This window comes from Equus quagga, chromosome 13 (genome assembly GCF_021613505.1).
Source record: "Equus quagga isolate Etosha38 chromosome 13, UCLA_HA_Equagga_1.0, whole genome shotgun sequence".
NCBI lineage: Eukaryota > Metazoa > Chordata > Mammalia > Perissodactyla > Equidae > Equus > Equus quagga.
The window spans coordinates 42,068,091-42,090,043 of NC_060279.1; the positions used below are offsets into that span (position 1 = coordinate 42,068,091).

The window sequence follows — 21,953 nt, forward strand, 5'->3', positions numbered from 1 at the left end:
TACTTTTTCAAAAGCTATTTATTCTTGTTCCACTATCAGATTTCTACTCTACTGAAAACCATTTAGTCCCCATTTCACTTCTTCCTTCTTATGAATTCCCTATCCCCCTATTAATCAATCCTCATTACCCTCCTAGTTTTCCTCCAAGTTTTCTCCTTGAGAAAAGGAAAAAAAAAACAGAAAAAGGAGAAGGAAAGAATCACCCACGTGACACCTGTGGCAAAGAAAGAGAAAGGGTTTCTGGCCACTGGGGACTAAGAACACAAAAGCTAATTGTGAGATCCGGACTATGGCTTGGAACAAGGCAGGTGTTGTGCTCCCGGCCTCCACTCTCTTTACAATCCTCTGTCCAGGTACCTGAGCTTGTTTTTGACGTTTGGTGTCTCAGCTACAATGCCAGCATAGAGCCAGACCTGATTCCCATCTTTGTATTTGGCCACCACTCGACTGCCCACATACAGCTTGTCAGCAGGAGGGTGGTAATCATAGGCAATATGGTTCCCCGACAGTAAACTCTTTCCTTTGTTGTCAAATTTCACCTTGTACTTCTTTCCTGGCCCTGAGTAAAAGGGAAAGATAAACAAAAATTTTAAAAACTCATCAGTTTCTGTGTAAATCCTGGCTGCTAGGTGACAGACAAAAGGCAAGGCTGTGGGGAAAAGAAACAATCAGCAATGGAGACCTGCAGGTTGCCTTTCATTAGTTCTTCCTCTAGCTTGAACATACCAACCGTCTGGATGGCAATAAGGGTGCCTTTGTGCCATGTTTTAGTTCTCTTCTTGCCCAGGATGCGCATGCTGACTATCAGGTCACCATCTTTGCTCAATTCTCCAGCCATCTGACTCAAGGTTCCTATGGAAGAAAGCAAAGTGTTTCTAAAGAGATATGGCATCGATTGGGGAGAGAATGGAAAAGTAAAGAGGCTAGTTGGGTAATCAAGCAAAATGGGGTAATCTTTGATCCTTAGCCATTTTTGCTGCTCTCTTGGCCAATGGCAGAAACAAAAGACACAGGTGACTCAACTGTTCATGCTAACAGGAAAACCTGAATAATTGCAATTCACATGTAACTCAAGAACATCTCACTTTAACCAAATGTTTCCAACTCCTTTTTTTTTTTTTTTTAAGCAAGATTAGCCCTGAGCTAACATCTGCTGCCAATCCTCCTCTTTTTGCTGAGAAAGGCTGGCCGTACTTTATACGCGGGATGCTTACCACAGTATGGCTTGCCAAGCAGTGCCATGTCCGCACCCAGGATCCGAACCAGTGAACCCTGGGCCACCGAAGTGGAATACACACACTTAATCGCTGCGCCACTGGGCCAGCCCTCCAACTCCTTATTAACAACAATATTAACTACCACTCATTGAATGCTATGTAGCATTTATAAAACATTTTCCCATAGGAGATTTATTAACAGCCCCATTCAACAAACAAAGCTTCCTTGAGACCTCTTTATATGAGTCTGAGTTACTCTCTTCTCTCTAATCCCCATCTAGAAGTAGTCGTCATGAGCATGGGGCTAAAAAGGTATTTGGATAAAACCATCACAGACTGGAAAATCAGCAGACAAATGACTTAAGCAGACAACAAGGAAAACAAAATCACAAATCATCTTATACTGACTTATACAGCCTGTGGTGTTAAAAGAACTCAACAGAGGTAGAGAAGGATTCTGAGATGCTAAAACAAAGCTAGTTATTCATGAAATCTCTGTAGGAATTCACCCCCAACCTGTAACAAGGCACCTTCTGACCCTAACCTTTATGTAAATCCTGGGAACTGCTCTTCTTGTTGACAGCATCCATGAACTTCTGGACATCTTGAGCCGACTTTCTTAAGGCAGCCATGGCTTCACGGAGCTGTGAGGAAGAGGATGAGGGAGACAAATTTTAAAACAGGTGTATGGGTTAGAAATAACTTGAGAATAAGAACTTGTCTTTCAAAAAACAAAACAGAATGAGCTATGTTTGGAAGCTTACAGTTACTTTATCAGGCAAAACTGCCCTTTCTTACAAATTTGGTTCAGAAATCAGCTTTAGGGAGCTCTCCTTGACTAATCTCACCTAGATGATCTCTACCAAACTCTACGTTCATATAGTGCTCAGTGCATTTATCTCTAAGTATCCTCTTTCGCATTCTTAGAACATCTACTAGAGGACTACAACCCACAAGGCTGATTACAGGATGAATGATTATCAATGGCTGAATCGACTGACTGGTCAGGCCACAAGCTTCTCCCATTTTCAATTCTTATCTCTCACCCTTCCCTTACCTATTCCAACTCACCTTCTGGTCTTTCGGAGTTCTGCTCCCAGCATCACCTATGGATGAGAAGTCTCTAATGAGTGTAAGAGACTTATATCAGAATTTCCAAGAAATCAGGAACTAAGCTACTTAAAAGCATCATTATGGAAGCATTATCAGTAACAACTGAAAACCAGATATAGATATATATATATATACATATGTCAAAGTACCAAGAGAGTCCAGAAAGACACACAGCAAGGAGGTGACAGTGCTTACCTGGGCAAAGAGTACTGAGACAGGGAGTAGTCTAGGGGATTTGGGGTTTTCACTGTATATTTGAATTTTTATAATTACTTATGGATTATATGAATGATTTGAAAAATGGGATGTAGTCAGTGAATTAAGCAAAAATGTTTACTCTTGAGCACTGCTGAGCAACAGAATTTCCTGCTATGATAGAAATGTTCTGTATCTACACTGTCCAAGTTAGCACTTGCCTACTAAGTACATGAAATGTGGCTAGTGCAACTGAGGACATGAATTTTAAATTTCATTAAAAAAATTTGTTTTTAAATTCGGGTATAATTCATATACTAAAAAATTTACCCTTTTAAAATGTTTAATACAGTAGTTTTTAGTATATTCACAAGGTTGTACAACTGTCACCACCAATTCCAGAACATTTTCATCATCCCAAAAAGAAACCCCACTAATAAGCATGGGGTTTCTTTTTGGGGTGATGAAAATACCCATTAGCAATAACTTCTCATTTCACCCTCCCCTCAATTCTCTCAGTAAGCACATATCTACTTTCTCTCTCTATGGATTTGTCTATTGTGGACATTTCATATAAATGGAGTCATACTATATGTGGTTCATCATACAAGGTTCATCTATCACGCAGCAATTATCAGTACTTCATTCCTCTTTATGGCTGAATAACATTCCAGGGTATGGATACACCATATTTTGTTTACCTATTCATCAGCTGATGGACATTTGGGTTGTTTCCACTTTTTGGCTATTATGAATACGCTGATACGAACATTTGCGTATGAGGGTTTTTTTGTGTGTGTGTGTGATGAGGAAGATTCGCCCTGAGGTAACCTCTGTGCCAATCTTCCTCTAATTTTTAGTATGTGGGCCGCCAGCACAGCATGGCTGCTAAGAGAGCAGTGAAGGTCCATACTCAGGAAGTGAACCCAGGCTGCTGAAGTAGAGTGCGCTGAACTTAACCACCATGCCACTGGGGCTGGCCCTCATTGTATGAGTTTTTGTGTGGACATATGTTCTCTTTTCTCTTGGGTATATTGCTAGGAGTGGGAGTGCTGGGTCATACGGTAATTCTATGTTTAACCTTTTGAGGAAGCGAAAGACTTTTCCAAAGTGGCTGTACCATTTTACATTCCTACAAGGAATTTAGAGGGCTCCAATTTATCCACATCCTTATCAACACTTGTTATTCTCTTTTATAGCCATCCTAATGAGCATAAAGTGGTTTTGACTTGCATTCCCCTAATGACCAATGATGTTCAGCATCTTTTCATGTACTTATTGGCCATCTACACATCTTCTTTGAAGAAATATCTATTCATATCCTTTGCCCATTTTTTAACTAGGTAATTTGTCTTTTTATTCTTGAGTTTTAAGAGTTCTTTTTTAAAAAAAATTTATTTTTTATTGCAGTAACAGTGTGGGTTTATAACATTATACAAATTTCAGGTGTACATCATTACATATTTTGATTTCTGTGTAGATTACAACATGTTCACCACCCAAAGACTAATTACAATCCAGTACCACACACACGTGCCTAATCACCTTCCTTCCTCCCCCTTTGCCCTCTGGTAACCACCAATCCAATCTCTGTTTCTATGTGTTTGTTTGGTGGTGTTTTTATCTTCTACTTATGGGTGGGATCATGTGGTAGTTGACTTTCTCCCTCTTATTTCACTTAGCATAATGCCCTCAAGGTCTACCCATGTTGTCACAAATGGCCAGATTTCATCGTTTCTTATGACTGAGTAGTATTCCATCATGTATAAATACCACATCTTTATCCATTCGTCCTTTGATGGGCACCTAGGTTGCTTCCAAGTCTTGGCTATCGTGAATAATGCTGCGATGGAACACAGGGGTGCATATATCTTTATGCATTCATGTTTTCACGTTCTTTGGATAAATACCAAGCAGTGGAATAGCTGGATCATATGGTAGATCTACTTTTGATTTTTTCAGGAATCTCCATACTTTTTTCCATAGTGGTTTGCACTCCCACCAGCAGTGTATGAGGCTTCCCTTCTCTCCACATCTGCTCCAACACTTACTGTTTCCTGTCTTGTTAATTATTGCCATTCTGACAGGAGTGAGGTGCTATCTTATTGTAGTTTTGATTTGCATTTCCCTGATAGTTAATGATGTTGAACATCTTTTCATGTGCCTGTTGGCCATCTGTATATCTTCTCTGGAGAAATGTGTGTTCAGATCTTTTGCCTATTTTTTAACTGGGTTGTTAGTTTCTTCATTGTTGTGTGAGTTCTGGAAAATACTAGACCCTTCACATGTCACATAACTTAAATAGCCACACGTGAATAACAGCTACTGTACTGGACAGTGCAGTTTCAGAGATCTGGAACATATATTTAAAAATGGAAAGCAATGGTGGTAATCATTTCACAATATATACAAATATCAAATCATTATGTTTTACACTTTAATACAATGTTATATGTCAGTTACGTCTCAATAAAACTGGGGAAAAAAGGTAAGAAAAAATAAAAAACAAAAATAGAAAGCAATGTAAACATTCTCAAATAACAAAATGGTTAAATAAACTGTAACATATCTAAATGAGGTCATAAAGAATCTTCAATAACATGAGGCAATGCTAGTTATATATTAAGTTTTAAAAATTAGGACACAAAATTATTTATTTGATATGAACCCAACCTTGTAGAGAATACACAGGCACACACCTGTGCATGTGCACACATTTCTCAAAAAGCTGTGAATATGGTGTTTGATTAAATATGTGTTATCTTAGAATTCAACAGCTTTACTGTAAAAGGCTTCAAAACATATACTTTATATATGAGGAAGGATAGTTATTAATCTTGTAGGGCTTTTATTTTTATTTTCAAAATACATCCATGTGGTAAAAAATTCAAACATAATAAAAGGACACACGGTGAAAAATAAGTCTTCCTCCCACTCCGCTTCTAGTTACTCTCCTCAGAAATAACCAATATTTATCAGTTTCTTTTGTGGCCAGAGATACTCTGTAAACGTACATACGTATTCTTGCCCCTGCCCCATCCTTTTACTCATACTCAACATGCAGTTTTTATGTTGCTTTTTGTCTCCAGGCTTAAAATATCCAGGAAAGTATTCCTTATCAGTACCTAAAAATCTGTCTGATTCTTTTTTTCCCCATTTTTTTTACGGTGGCAAAATACACACAACATAAAAACTACCACCTTAACCATTTTTAAGCATACAGTTCAATGGTATTAAGCACATTCATATCATTGTGCAACCATCACCACCATCCATATCCAGAACTTTAGGTCATCAAGCTAAGACATGGGGAACAGAACAGAGGGAGCATAAGGGAGTACAGGAGACATCAGTTCAAAGTGATCAAGGTAGTAATCTGTGCAAAAGGCCTGAATTAAATGTCAAGCTCTGCTAAAAATATAAGCAGAAACTTTATGCCAATAAATGGAAACCTTACACAAAATGGATAAATTACCAGAAAACTACAAATTACCAAAACTGACTCAAAGAAATAGAAAAGCTCTGCACAAAGAAAACAGAAACCTCCATCACTTTATGGGCAAATTCTATCAAACATTCAAGGAACAGATAACTCCAATCTTGCAAACACTTCACAAGAATTAAAACAAGAAATATTGCCTATTTCATTCAACAAGGCCACCAAAATGTCATTATTAAAAACCACAGAAGGATAGTCCAAAAAATAAAGAAAGAAAATTATAGGGCTATCTCTGTTACAGAAGTGAAGATGTAAAAATCCTAAATACCAGCACAACAAATCCAGCAATGTTTTAAAAAGATAATATCACATTCAAGTTGGATTTACCCAAGGACTATAAGGTTGGCATAATATTAGAAATTTTAATAATGTAATTCATTACATTACTAGATGTAAAGGAAAACACAATAAACTTACTAGAGGTAAAAGGTATATTCAATAAAATCAACATCTGTGATAAAAATATCACCATCATGATAAAAACTCCCAGCAAACTAAGAACAGAAGACAAGTTCTATTACCTGATAAATGACACATACAAAAACCTGTAACAAGCAATCAGCCTTAATGGTCTAAGTCGAAAACATTCCCTTTAAAACAAGTAACAAGACAGGGAAGCCCATCATCATCACTCACATTTAACATTATACTAAAGGTCCTAGCTGGTGAAATATGACAAGAAAAATAAAAGACTTATCTTTCATAAATAAAGGAAAGGAAGAAAAACTGCAATTATTTTCAGATGACAGTCTACATAGAAAACCTAAATGAATCCATAGAAATAAAAATTTACTAAGATTGCTAGATACAAAAATCAATATGCAAAAGTCAACTGCATGTCTATACACCAGCAACAACTAATTAGGAATGTAGTTTTCCAAAAAAGGTATTTTTGGGGGCCAGCCCTGTGGCCAAGTGGTTAAGTTCGTGTGCTCCACTGCAGCGACCCAGGGTTTTGCTGGTTCAGATCCTGGGCGCGGACATGGCACTACTCATCAAGCTGAGGCAGCATCCCATCTGCCACAAGTAGAAGGACCCACAACTAAAAATGCGTAACTATGTACGGGGGGGCTTTGGGGAGAAAAAGGAAAAAATAAAATCATTGGAAAAAAAGGATATTTTTGTGGCTACTGAAAATGTGTAAAATCTCACAAAAGATGTGCAAGCTTTCCACAGAGAAAATCGATCAACCTTACTGAAAAACGTTAAGGACTAAACAAATGGTTTTTGTGTAGAAGAATTAAATAGTACGAAACTATCAACTATCCTGAAATTCATCTTTTAATAATGTCAATAGTTTTTGGGTGTTCTTTTGGTGGGGGAGTGGGTAACATGATAAGCGGACTCTCTCTCTCACACACACACACATATATAAGTACAAGAAGTGAAAAGAACCAAGACATCTGTGAAGAAGAACAACAAACTGAGGTTACTGGCATTAACAGACATAAAAACCTATAAAGCCACAGAGATACAGTATAGAATTGATATAGGAAGAAATGACAGAAAATGAAACATAATAGAAAGCCCAGAAACAAACCCACACACGTATACAGAAATAATTTATGATAAAGTAGGCAATGTAAATCAGTAAGAAGGGACTCATTTCAATAAGTGGTGCTAGAAAACTACTTAACCATATGAAAAAAAGAAAATGAGTTTTTACCTCAAATACTATACAAAAAATAAATTCCAGGGGGTCAGCTCTGTGGCTGACTGGTTAAGTTCACGCGCTCCACCTCAGCAGCCCAGGGTTTCGCTGCTTCGGATCCTGGGCGCGGACATGGTACCGCTCATCAAGCCATGCTGAGGCGGCATACCACAAGTAGAAGGACCCACAACTAAAAATAAACAACTATGTACCGGGGGGGCTTTTGGGAGAAAAAGGAAAAACAAAATCTTAAAAACAACAATAAAGCTTTAAAAAAAAAATAAATTCCAGCTGGATTAAACATTTAAATGTGAAAGGCAAAACTATGAAACTTTCAAAGGCAATAGAAAAGAAAATCTTTATAGCCTCAGGGCAGAAAGGATATAAGAAGTAATGATCATAAAAGAAAATGGTGAAATTAGAACTTCTGTTTATCAACAAATAACATAAAAAGTAAAGATAAATCATAAGCTGAGAGTGATATTTGCAACTCCTAAATGCAAAGTTAGTACTTACATAAAGATTTCCTATGAATCAAAAAAAGACACATGAGCATTGAGCAAACAAGCAAGAGACAAGAACAGACATTTCAAATAAAAACTACAGATGACTCACAAACACATGAAAAGATTCTCAGGTTCACTAGTAGTCAGGGAAATCCAATTTAAAATTGCAATACCAACTGTTGTCAAGGATGTGGGGCACAGAGCACTCTCATCCACTGATGGTATAAATATAAACTGGTACAACCACTTTGGAAAGCTGTTTGGCCAGTAACTATCCAGCAAGGTTGAAATTTCCATATCCTAAGAACAGCAGCTCCACTCTTACTGTATATATCTTAAAAAGATTCTTGCACGTGTGCCTCAGGAGTCATGTTCAAGAATATTTAGAGCATTATTTGCAATTGCAAAAAAAACTGAAAACAAATGAAGTGTCAGGTGTCAGGAAAATAGATAAATTATGGCATATTCATACACTGGCATACCATACTGCAGGAGCAACTGTACTAAGCATCACCCATCAGCATGATGTTGAAGAAGTGACTGAAGAATGCATACAGTATATATGATTCCATTTATATAGTTCAAAAATAGGAAAAACTATGGCACTTCTGATAACAGTGATGTGAAAAGGTTGGACGATTCCCCTCTGCAGAAAACAAACAAAAAACTGGACAAAATTGTCAAAAACAATCATTTCAGGACACTGGAAATTGACAAAAGGCAAACAACAGATTGAGAAGTATTTATTCATGAAAAACTGCTAAAGCTTCTCATAAGAAAGGTGGGAGTCAATGGACCTCTTGCCTGGAGCAGCTCCCATCCCTATTCTACTTACAGCTCTACATGAAAACTACAGCTTTACCATCAAGGTGATAGCCATGACAATGACAACTTTGTTAGTCCAAGGTTGCAACTCTTGTTTGGGGTGAGCAGCAAATCAGTCAGAAATTTAACAAGGAGATCCTAAAAATGAGAGAGCCATAGATGGACACACATAAGTTCTCTACGCCCTCTTGGGTGAGTGCTAACTATGCATATGCAGAGAAAACCCAAGAGAGCCTGGTAAAAAATAAAACCCAAGGGAAACTTGAGAACTAGACGCAACTCTGAATGCATTCTTTATAACTCTGTAAAACTCATTGGCTAAAATGTGCAAACAAAAGGGGAACTGTTAAGAGCCAAGCTAAAATACATAAAGTTAAAATAAAAAAAGCAAGCAGAGACACCAGCAGCTGCACACTGCAGGGAAAGTAGACTTGGCAGTTTATGTTCAGGAAAATTACTTAAAAATGAAAAAGAAAACAGCAACTCTAAATTAAAATTCAGAGTTGCTACATTATCTAAAATGTCCAGTTTTCAACAAAAAGTGATGAAACATGCAAAAAAACAGGAAAGTGTGACCTATAGTCAGGGAAAAAACGCTGTCAATAGAAATTAACTCTGAGTGGACTTAGATATTGATTTATAAATATGCTCAAAGAACGAAAGGAAATTACATTCAAAGACTTAAAAGAAAATACACTGATACTCAGTCAACAACAGAGTTGAGTACAAAAACAACCAAATGGAAATTCCAGAGTTGAAATTACAAAAACTGAAATGAAACATTCACTAGAGGGGCTAAACAGCAAATTTAAAATGGCAGAAGAATCAGTAAAGCAGAATATAGAAAAACAGATCTAAAGAGAAATTGTCCAATCCAAAGCACGGAGAGAAAACTGAACAGAGCTTCAGACTGTGGGACAATGTGAGGCATTCCACTACATATGTAATGGGAATCTCATAAATCATGGGGAGAGAGAAAGGGCCAGAAAAAATACGAAGAAATAACGACTGAAACACTTCCAAATTTGGTGAAAAACTTGAATCTACAGATCCAAGAAGTTCAATGAATCTTTAGTAGGACAAATACAGAGAGAATTACACCTAGACACATCCTAATCAAACTACTAAAATTGAAAGAGAAAATCTTAAAAGCAATAAGACAAAAATGACTCACATACAGGGTACAATTTCATCTGACTTTCCATCACAAGTAATGGAGGCCAGAAGGCACTGGAATGGCATATTCAAAATGCCAAAAGAAAACAGTCAATCAAGAATTCTATATCCCAAATAAACAAAGACTGAGAGAATCCACTTTTAGTAGAACCACAAGAACTATGAAAGGAAATCTTTCTAGCTGGAAAAAGATGACACTAGATGGTAACTCACATCCATAGGAAGGAATGAAGAGTAACGGAAATGGTAAACATCTGGGTAAATATATATTTTTTCTCTTCTCATAACTTCTTTAAACATAAGATTGCTTATGGCAATAATTATAACACTAAATTGTTGCCTTTAAACATATGTAGATATGACACACTTTACAACAGTACCACATAAGAGAGTGAAAATAGAGATATACTGGTGCAAAGTGGCTATATTTTACCAGAATTCAGTCAGTATTAACTTGTAGAAGATAATGATCAGATAAATATGCAACCACTTAAAAAAAAGGCTAAAACAAAATCAGAGGAATTACAATAATTTACCAAAATTTTTGTTTGACACAAAGAAGGCAGTAAAGAAGGAAGAGATGAACATAAAAGACATGAAACATATGGGGTAAAAAGAGCAAAATGGCAGATGTAAATCCACCCATATGGATTCACATTAACTGTGAATGGACTCAACGCTCTAATTAAAAGGCAGAAACTGTAAGACGGGATTAAAAAAGGTAAGATCTAACTGTATACTGTCTACAAGAGATACACTAAATTGAAAGAAAAAAACAGGCAGAAAGTAAAAGGATAGAAAAAGATAAAACATGCAAACAGTAACCATAATAGAGATGCAAATACTACATTAATATTAGACCAAACAGAATTTAGGACAAGGAATATTACCTGAGACATAAAGAGACGTTTTATACTGATAAAAAGGTCAATATAATGGGAAGATAAAATGATTATAAATGTACAGATCTTCTTTGACTTAAGATGGGGCTATGTCCTGATAAACCCATCATAATTTGAAACTATTATAAGCTGAAAATGCATTTAATACACCTAACCTACCGAACATCATAGTTTAGCATAGCCTATTATGCTCAGAACACTTACATCAGGCTACAGTTGGGCAAAAGCACCTAACACAAAGCTTATTTTATAATAAAGTGTTGAATATCTCATGTAATTTATTGAATAACGTACTGAAAATGAAAAACAGAATGGCTGTAGGGGTACAGAATGATTGTAAGTGTACTGGTTGTTTACCCTTGTGATTGACTGACTGGGAGCTGAGCTTGCTGCCTGCCGCTGCCCAGCTTCACCAGAGTACTGTATTGAATATTGCTAGCCTGAAAAAAGATCAAAATTCAAAATATGAAGCATGGTTTCTACTGAATGTGTACCACTTTCACACCACCGTAAAGTTGAAAAATCATTAGGTAGAATCATTGTAAGTCAAGGACCATCTGTATACATAACTAATAGAGGCCCAAAATACAGAGAACAAAACCTGACAGAATTGAAAGGAGAAACAAACAATTCAACAATTTTAGTTCAAGAATTCAAAACTCCTTTCCAAGTAATTGTCAGAACAACTAGACAGAAAATCAGTAAGGACATAGAAGACTCGAACAACACTATCAGCCAACCTAACCTAACAGACATAGATAAAACATTCCATCCAACAGCAGCAGAATACAAATTCTTTTCAAGCACACACAGATCATTCTCTAGGACAGACAACATGCTACGGCATTAAAAAAAAGTCTAATTAAACTTAAAAGAACTGGGGCCAGCCCTGTAGCCGAGTGGTTAAGTTTGCACACTCTGCTTCAGCAGCCCAGGGTTTCACGGGTTTGGATCCTGGGCACAGACATGACACCACTCGTCAGGCCATGCTGAGGTGGTGTCCCACATGCCACAACTAGACACACACACAACTAGAACATACAACTATGTACTGGGGGGCTTTGGGGAGAAGAAGAAGAAAAAAAAGATGATTCGCAACAGATGTTAGCTCAGATGCCAATCTTTAAAAAAAAAAAAAATTTTTAAGAACTAAACTCATACACAAAGTATGTTTTCTGACCACAATGAAATTAAATTAAAAATTCACAACAGAAAGAAATCTGGGAAATCCCCAAATACTTAGAAATCAAACAAAGAAAAATCACAAAGGAAATTAAAAATTATAAGTTGAATAAAAATGACAACACAACATATAAAAATTATGAGATGCAGAGAAGTAATACTTAAAGGGAAATTTATAGCTTTAAGTATTTCTATTAGAAAGAAAGAAAGGTCTAAAACCAATAATCTAAGCTTTCACTTTAAAAAACTAGAAAAAGAAGAGCAAATCAAAACCCAAATAAGTAGAAGGAAGAAAATAAAAAAGATCAGAGTAGAAATCAATGAAATAGAAAACAGAAAAACAGTAGTGAAAATAAGTCAATGAACCCAAAAATTGATTCCGTGAAAAAGAGAAAAAAATTGATAAACCTTTAGCGAGACTAACCAAGAAAAAAAAGAGGAGATCCAAATATCCAATACCAGGAATGAAAAAAGGAACATCACTACAGAACTTAACAGAAATTAAAACGGGTCACAAGGGAATACTATGAACAACTTTATAGCAATAATTAAGACAACTTAGATGAAATGGACAGATTCTTAGAAAGACACAAATTAAAAAAACTAACTCAAGAAGGAACAGAAAATCTAATTTTCTCTTAGAAGGAACAGAAAAAGTCTAGAAATCAAAGTCTGGAGTTAGGATAAAAATAATGTACCAATGTTTGCTTCTTAGTTTTGACCCATGTACCATGGTAACATAAGGTACTAACATTAGAGGAAACTGGTGAAAGGTATGCAGGAACTCTCTATTATCTCTGCAATTTTCCCATAAATCTAAAATTATTCCAAACTAAAAAAGTATATTTTAAAAATCTTTCCACAAAGAAAAGTCCAGGCTAAGATAGTCTCACTGCTGAATTTATTAAACATTTAAGGAAGAAATAATACCATTCCACATAAATTCAGAGGAGGAGGGAGCACTTCCCAACGCATCTTATAAGGCCCATATTATCCTGATACCAAAGCCAAACAAAGACATCACAATAAAACCACAAACCAATAGCCCTCATGAACATAGGTGCAAAAATTCTTAACAAAATATTAGCAAATCCAACACAGCAAGATATAAAAAGGTTTATACACTAAGACAAAGGGGGCGGTGAGGTTATCCTAGGAATGCAAGGTTGGGTTAACATCCAAAAAAAGAATTATGGTAATACACTCTATTAATAGAATAAAGAACAAAAGCCATATGATCATCTGAGGATATTACAGAAAAAGTAGCTGACAAAATCTAAAATCCAACCCAGTTATGATAAAAACTCTCAGCAAACTAGGAATAGAAGCAACTTCCTTCAACCTGATAAAGGATATCTACAAAAAACCTACAGCTCACCTCATAATTAATGCCTAAAGACCAAATGCTTTCCTCCTAAGATCAGGAACAAGAAAAGGACGTCTGCTCTCAAAACCTTTATTCAACACTGTACTGGAGATTCTAGCAAGTACAATAAGGCAAGAAAAAGAAATAAGACATCCAGATTAAAAAGTCAGAAGTAAAGCTGACTTTATTTGCAGACAACATGATCTAATATACAGAAAATCCTAAGGAATCCACAAAACGATCCCAGAATAAATGAGCTTAATAAGGTCACAAGCTACAAGATCAATACACAAAAATCAACTATATTTTTATATTCTAGCAACAAACTCCTAAAATGAAATTAAGAAAATAATCCCATTCACATTAGTATTAAAAAGAAGAAAATACTTAGGAGAGATGTTATCATGTTCACGCATTACAAGACTCAGTATTTGTTAAAAAGGTAATATTCCCCCAATTGATCTTTAGATTCAACAGAGTTCCTACTAAAAATTCTAGCAGGTTAAAAAAAGTTTTTTTTGGTAGAAACTGACAAGCTGATCCTAAAATTTCCTTGGAATATATATGAAGTACAAATAAATTTAGGGCACTTCCACTAAATTATTTTTAATACTCACCATAAAGCTATGGTAATTAGGACAGTGTGGTGCTGCTGTAGATCAGTGCGACAGACCTTCAAATATACTGCTAAGTGATTATCCAAAAGGGTAGTCTTTTCAACAAATGGTAGTGGAAGAACCGGACAGCCATAAATAAATCACCCTCAACATTTACTTCAAGAATTTTTTCTTTTTTAAAGATTGGCACCTGAGCTAACAACTCTTGCCAATCTTTTTTGTTCCTACTTTTTCTCCTCAAATCTCCCCAGTATGTAGTTGTATATTTTAGTTGTGGGTCCTTCTAGTTGTGGCATGTGGGACACCGCCTCAGAGTATACTGACGAGCGGTACCATGTCCGTGCCCAGGATCCAAACCAGTGAAACCCTAGGCCGCTGAAGTGGAGCGTGCGAACTTAACCACTAGGCCATGGGGTGGGTCCCCTACCTTAAGAATTTCTACCCTTTGAAAGACACCATTAAGAAAATGAAAAGACCACATCTGGGAGAAAATGTTTATAAAATATAGCTAATAAATGAACTGTACCTGAAGTATAGTAAGTCTTCCAAGTCAATAATAAAAAGACAAAAAAAACCCCCAATTTTTAAAGAAAGGCAAAAGATTTGAATAGATATTTCCTGAAAGAACATACATAAATGGCAAATAAGTATGTGAAAAGATGCTCAATGTCCTTAGGGAAATGCAAACTACAGTCACAATGTGATACCACTACACACCCACGAGAATGGCCAAAATAAAAGATTGACAATACCAAGCACTGACAAGGTAGAGAAACTGGAAACCCCATACTTTACTAGTGGGAATGTAAAATGATACAGCACTTTGGAAAATAGTATGGCGGTTTCTTAAAAACTCAAACATATACTCTTAAGTGGAATATACAAGAGACATGTAACATAACGTTCACATAAAGACTTACACACAAACGTTCATAGCAGTATTATTCACAATAGCCCCAAAGCGCAAACAAACCAAATGTTTCTCACTTGAGGAATGGACAAAAACACGTGGTATATCCATACAACGCAATACTGCTCAGCAAAAAAGGGAACGAACTACTAATACATGCAACAACATGGATGAACCTCAAAAACACTGTGTTAAGTGACAGAAGCCAGATACAAAAGACAACATATTGTGATTCTATTTATATGAAATCTCTAGAAAAGGCAAAACTTCAGAGAAAGCAGGCAGATCAGTGGGTGCTAGGGGTGACAATGGAGACTGATGGCAAACAGGCACAAGGGAACTTTTTGAGGTGATGCAAGTGTACTAAAACTGGACTGTGGTGACCGAAGACTGCACTACTGCATAAATTTACTAAAACTCAAACTGTACACTTAAAGTGGGTGAATTTTATAGTATGTAAATTATACCTTAAACAAACTTAAAAAATAGACAAAACCAAACAATCTACTGTTTTGAGATATATATACATAGGTGCTAATGCCACCTATAAAGAAAAGTAAGGGAGTTCAGAGTAGAGGTTATATAGAATGGGGTAGGGAGGGTCATTCAATCAGGAAGTAGCACTCAGGGGACATTTATGATACTAACAATGCTCTGTTTTTCTCTGTAACAGACAAGTCCAACAGTTTGGGATATGGACTTAGTAACACTGGTTTCTCCTCTCTTCTTTTGTCTTCTATCTGCTCATCTTCCAGTGTTTCAATTTCAATCCTGAGACTTTCCTATCCACAGCCTCATTTCTTACCTGAATCAATACTGAGGACATCATCATCTTCATCAGGAATCTCAATTATTTCTGTAGGCCGGGAAGCTTCATCCTCAGAGCTACTGTCCCGGTACTGTAGTCCCAGTTTGGAGTAAAAGTCCTTCACCAAAGACTCACAATTAGTCACTGCCCTAATAGTGGAACACATGTAGGAAAGGTCAAAGTCAACAGAAGCAGGTGTAGGAACCATCAGAATTTATATATATTTAAGTATACAGTGACCTCAATTTAAACAGGCCATATTCCAAAGTGTCTTTGTTTAGGATTTAAAATGCTTTTCCCATAGAAAAATGTTTAAATAGTGGTTTCCAGACTAGTTCCTCAAAAATCCAAAATAAGCCCAAAGTAGGTCCTTTCAACCTTACCTCATTATTTACCTCGTTGTTATTTGAAAATGTGTTTTAAGTGACAACTAGGGCACCAGAAACAAATCTTCTAGAGCTTTAAGAGTAGATAACAGGGCTCTAGGAACTTATTAATGCTCCACAGTTATATAAGACAGCAACTCTTTACAAACCTCAGGTGATCCTACTAAGAAAACAAAGCAATTGTTCTGAAGTATAGTGCAGGAGAAACAAGGGGACGGGACTCAAGACCTGGACTCCTCTACTGCTGATCATCTGTTAGTCTCTGATAGATGAATATGCTATATTCATGAGGTCAGATTTTGGACCCAAACCTTTGAAGAAGAGTAAGGTTCTACATATCCATATCTTGTAAAGTATAAAGTGTTTGGCACAACGTCATGAAAAATTATACTTAAAAAATGTCTGCCAATGGAGAGATTTCCTCCTATTTTCCATGTAGTCCTCACCTGGAGGCATCATCAAAGAGCTGGTCAACATGGGCCACCTCAGACTCTTTCTGTATTACCCATGTCTCCAACTCTGCTAGTTGCTTCTTGCGCTGCTGTACACAGTCCATCTTTTCCAGTTCCTCATCGATGAACTGTCGAAGTTCCTCCATAGAGATACCCAGCTCCTCAACCACTGCTTTTTGCAGCTCTGCAATCTCTTCAGACTCCACTGCAGCTGTTGCTGCATCCAAACCAATGCACCCAGGGAGGGAGGTCATACTGTTGTCCTCTACAAGGAGCAGAAAACTAAAATTATCTTTGGAGTCATTATTCACAACCCTAATAAAACTCGTTCCTACTCTGCTACTTGTTATTCAAACATACTAAGGTTTGATTCTCTGTGCCCTCTCCCCATTCTCCACTATCTGATGCTGAGATTTTGTAGAGTTCTCACCTCATGTTATAGACTATAGGTCTGAATAAGATTTAAAAATTTGAGAGTTCATGGAGAACACGCTATGCAACAGGCAGCGACCGAAAATAATATTTTAGGAAACTGAAGAGGATCAATTTACTGAGGAAGATATTTCTGTGACCTGTATTCCTTAACCGACTAATAAGATAAATCTTTGTTTGCATGCTATACCTAATTTGAACAAACATCCTCAACCTGGAGGGGAGGGGTTGGCCTATAACTCACTAATTCGTTTTCTCTTTAATAACTTGTTCCCCTTACATTACTTTACTTCCATGTGCAAATTTACTTTTTAAAAAGTCTCTAATACTTAAGCACACAAAAGCCTGCAGCAAAAAGGTTTCCCCAAAATTAACGGAAATTAAGCAATCTGGGAATAAAATGTGGCTACCTAAAATCTACAATCTAAATAACCCACACTTTGTGTTAACAGCTTTTTTGGTCAAATGGTTAAATCAAAACTGATGCCAGAACGCCGTGCAACCCCAGCGCCAGTTCTCACCGCCTCCATTTTTCCTTTGCCCACACTCTGCCCCACCCCCGTGCTATCCATTTTAGGGGTGTGTCCCACCCACTCGCAAACCCAGCTCAAACTCGCCCCCTCTCGCCTCTCCGGGAAGACCTCCTTCCCACCTTCGCCCGACCTCCTCGCACAAACAAAACATTCCAGACAAGCCCTTGTTCTCCAAATACCTCACTTAACAGTATTTTCCTCACCTCCCTGCTTCCAGCTACAAGGGTTCTTTTTCACCAACGAGACCCCAGACTCACGACTCAGGGGTCGGCCTGGATGGGAAAGAATGAAACCGAAGGGAAAAGGGAGCAGAGGGAGGGGTAAAAGCGTGAGGGAGGGAAGGGGAAGCAAAAGAGACGCCCGGAAGCAAACCTCAGCTGCCGTTCCGGTCGCCACGACGGTAGCCTGACGGGGTCAAACCCAAAGCCGCAGGGTGCCTCTCAGAGGCTAGGCAAACTCCGGCGAGTACGCATGCGTCAAAGCTGAGCTTTCCAGGGCACACGTGAGGAGCAACTGGCAGCGTAAAGTAGGCGTGGCCTGGGATGTATTACAGAAGCTCCGCCTCTTCCACCAACCCCAACTAGTGGCCGCAATACTGTTTGTTGTGTAAAGATTTGGTCGGCAAACACACTTAGCTTTAGATTTTTATTTTTCACTTTTACTTGAGTTTCTTACGTAAGTCGTACAAATTATAACAAGCTGAAGAATATCAAGATGTAATAGGAAAAACACGATAATATCCTCTCCTTCCTGCATCACTTACCATCTCTGCTCCTTTGAGGTAAAACAGCTCAGTTTTCTAGATTTGTAGGTACAAAGTCATGCATATGGAGTTTTGTTTTGTTTTCATTTAGCATGTGGACATCTCTTGAAGTCAATAAAAAGGATAAAATTTGCCTTTTTGACAGTTGTGTAATACTTCATAATATGGCTAAACAGTATTTTAAAATTTGGATTTTCAGTTTTTAGCCACTACGAATAATGCAACAATAAACATTAACGTCGTTTTGAAGTAGTACTTTTATTTCTGTAGAAGAGATTCCCCAAAATGGAATCTGAGTAGAAAAAAAGTACTCTTTTTTCATTTTAATAGAATCTGCTGTCAAATTACTTTTCGAAAAGGTTGAAACAGTTTTTACTCCCACTAACAAATCTCTGAAAATATCTGTTTCCCCACACCCCCATTAGGATTGGATGTTAACTATTTAATCTTTAAGAATTTGATATATATGTTAAAATAGGATCTGTATCAAGATGGACTAGGTTATGTTGTACAAACAACTCCAAGAACTTAAAAGAAAAACTGCATATTTCTTGCTCATACTGCATAATCATCTCTAGAAAGATGACAGTGGAGCTCTGCTCCTGATAGCTACTCAGAAACCCAGGTTGATGAGTAGTCATGCTAGGAGGAGGGCATGCTAGAGGGTCTCTAGCTGGCAATTAAATGACCCAGGACACTTTCATTTACAATTTATTGGCCTGAATGAGTCATAAGGCCCTACCCAACCACAAGGGGGCCAGGAAGAAGAGTCATGTCTCATCTCTGGAAGGAGGGAGAACTGGGTGTATTTAATGAACCAGCGCTATTGACTATCACATCATCTCATTATTGCTGTAATTTGTTCAGCTATCTTTACACTAACTGCACCTAACTTCATTTAAAAAGTATAAACCAGAACCTTCTATGTAAGACTGGAAACAGGGCCCAAGCAGCCAGGATTATCAGTCCTTGAAATCCTCTCCTGCTGACCACACTTTTACCTGTGCTCATTTCACCTGTCCACCAGTTTCCTGGGACCACCCTAAGTGCCTATTTCCAATTGTTAAGACATCAGGAATTGAAGTACAGAGAAGTGAAGGGCTTCTCCAGATATTTGAAATTCGGCATGTTCCAAACTCATCTCATCATGGTATTATCTTCTAACCTAAGCTAAAAATCTTATACATAATACTCCCTATAAAACACACACACACACACACAATATTTATTAATTACTATATACTAGGCACTGTTCTAAGCACTTTACAGTTATTAATTTATTTAATCCTCATAATAATCCTGTGAGGTAGGAACTATTATTAGTGTCTCTTTTTTTATGGATGAGAAACTGAGGCACATAATTACATTTTCCAAAGCCAAAGGGCTAAAAAGTGTCAGAGCCAGGCAGTTTGGCCCTACAGCTTGTGGTCTTAAACCATTATTCAGTACAACTTGTTTATCCTAGATTAGAAATGTTTATTATATACTTCCCCTCCTTTCTTTTCCTATTCTACTGCCTTTGTTTAGTTCTTGTTTCTTGCCAGAACAAAATAGTCTGCTAATTGGTAGCCTTATTGCAGATCAGTCTTACCTGTAGCTCTAAAATACAGGCCTGATCATATCACTCCCCTACTTTAAAACTTTTTTTTTATGTCTATAAAGTTCAAACTTAACAGTATAAAATTTGAGGCTCTTCATAATTGAGCCCCAAATTACCTCTCTGGTCTTTTTCCCATTTCTCCTTTCACACTCCTGATTATGTGGTATTTCCCCAATATGTGTATACATTTCACTTTTACATCTCCATACCTGTGTTGTGATCTATCTCCTGGAATGGCCCTTCCTTTTCTGTCTGGTGAAATATTAATTCTCTAAGGTCCAACTCAAATGTCTTCTCTGTGAAGCTTTCATAGACCAGCAGTTGTCAAACTTAAGCATGTATCAGAATGACCTGGGGGGCTCGTTAAAACAGATTGCTGCCCCCCACACCACCCCTAGAGTAGGTCTGGGGGGACTCCGAGAATTTGCATGTCTAATATTTTCCCAAGTGATGCCCATGCTACTGGAACTGGAACCACAGTTTAAGATTCACTGTCCTAGATCATCACGCACCCCCTGCAGAATTAAATCCTACCTCTTCCATTACCTTAGTTCCTTTCCACTTGTGAGCTATCTCTGTACATCTGTCTCCTCTGCTGGTTTGTGATCAACTCAAGGCAGGGATCCTGTCTTAATCATCTTTGTTTCCCCTAGCACCTAACATATTGCCCTGACATGTTATGCTCTGTAATTTGTGATGAATGAAAGGAAATCTTTGCTCTGCCCTGATTATGTTTCTATTAGTTAGATTCTTTCAGCTTTCTGATGTGTGTGTGTGGCGGGTGGGAGTGAAAATGAGGAATGGGGAATGAGGAACAGAAACAGGGGCTATTTGGGGCATCGTATTCCGGTCTGATTTCTTCATTGTCCTGAGAAGGCTGAAGCTGTCAGTCCGGTAGAAATTAGCAGTGAGACTCAGGAAGTATCTTCTACAGCCTTGCTACTCAACATGCAATCAGGCAACCTGTTAGAGATTCTAAATCTCTGGCTCCACTCAGGATGCACGGAATCAGAATCTGAATTTTAATAAGACCTTCAGGTAATTTGCCCACTAAAATTTGAGACGCACTGTAGGAAAGGCAGGTTTGAACTGTAGAATCCTTTGTAGGGCAGGGCCTCGATATTTAGGGAGCCAACTTCTGACTTTGTTTTTGCTAAGGTCTGAAGACTAACTCTTGTCAGACATGACCAGGCCCTGATATAAATGACTCACATTATTAAAATTTACAGTTATTGAGGTAGACAGTTTATTGCCAGTTTAATAATATAAAGTAATAAAAAACTGATAGACCAGTTGGAATACCCACGTTGGTGTTCTCAGCACATTCATTCCTGTAATCCATTGTGATACATTGAAAAATTACAACCACATGCCATTTAATACTTGTCCGTGAGAAATCATAGCACATGAGCCCAAACTTTGGAATGCCAAATGATACTTTCCATGCAGACAGACTTAAGGGAAATTAGATCATAATCTAAAGCTTGTTGAGTGATCTCAGAATCAAAATAAAAGATAGAGATTAAAAACTCAAAGGGTTTCAGGCATCAGGAAAGTAATGTAAAGGATCAAAATGGGGTGGGTGAGGACTGTGGTCATCTGGGAAAGACATGTCTTTCCTACAAGGAGCAGTTGCTGCTTAACTCCAGCTAATTTTTGTCCTGTGTAATAGATACAATGTTGCTAAATTTCCAATTTTTCAAGTGAAGTTAAAAATCCATATGTTTTTATATGAAATCTTCTGAGTTTTTAATGTTGACAACTAATTAAAAAATTTTGTACATTCTGCAGTACTCTTTAAATCAGCAATTCCTAGGAAT

The 21,953-nt window shown here is 37.4% G+C and overlaps 1 protein-coding gene across 1 annotated transcript in view; it reads right to left on the reverse strand.

Moving 5' to 3' along the window:
• The window catches only part of SETDB1 (SET domain bifurcated histone lysine methyltransferase 1), a 32,818-nt gene extending 14,659 nt beyond the window's left edge, over positions 1-18,159 (reverse strand). Inside the window, exons 1-7 of the mRNA XM_046683528.1 lie at positions 17,974-18,159; positions 16,800-17,070; positions 15,965-16,116; positions 2,289-2,323; positions 1,762-1,861; positions 727-852; positions 358-559 (exon numbers count right to left, since the gene is read on the reverse strand). Of these exons, the coding sequence (XP_046539484.1) occupies positions 358-559; positions 727-852; positions 1,762-1,861; positions 2,289-2,323; positions 15,965-16,116; positions 16,800-17,059 (875 nt within the window). The 5' untranslated portion in view covers positions 17,060-17,070; positions 17,974-18,159. The remainder of the gene's footprint in view (positions 1-357; positions 560-726; positions 853-1,761; positions 1,862-2,288; positions 2,324-15,964; positions 16,117-16,799; positions 17,071-17,973) is intronic.
• Positions 18,160-21,953: the final 3,794 nt, after the last annotated feature.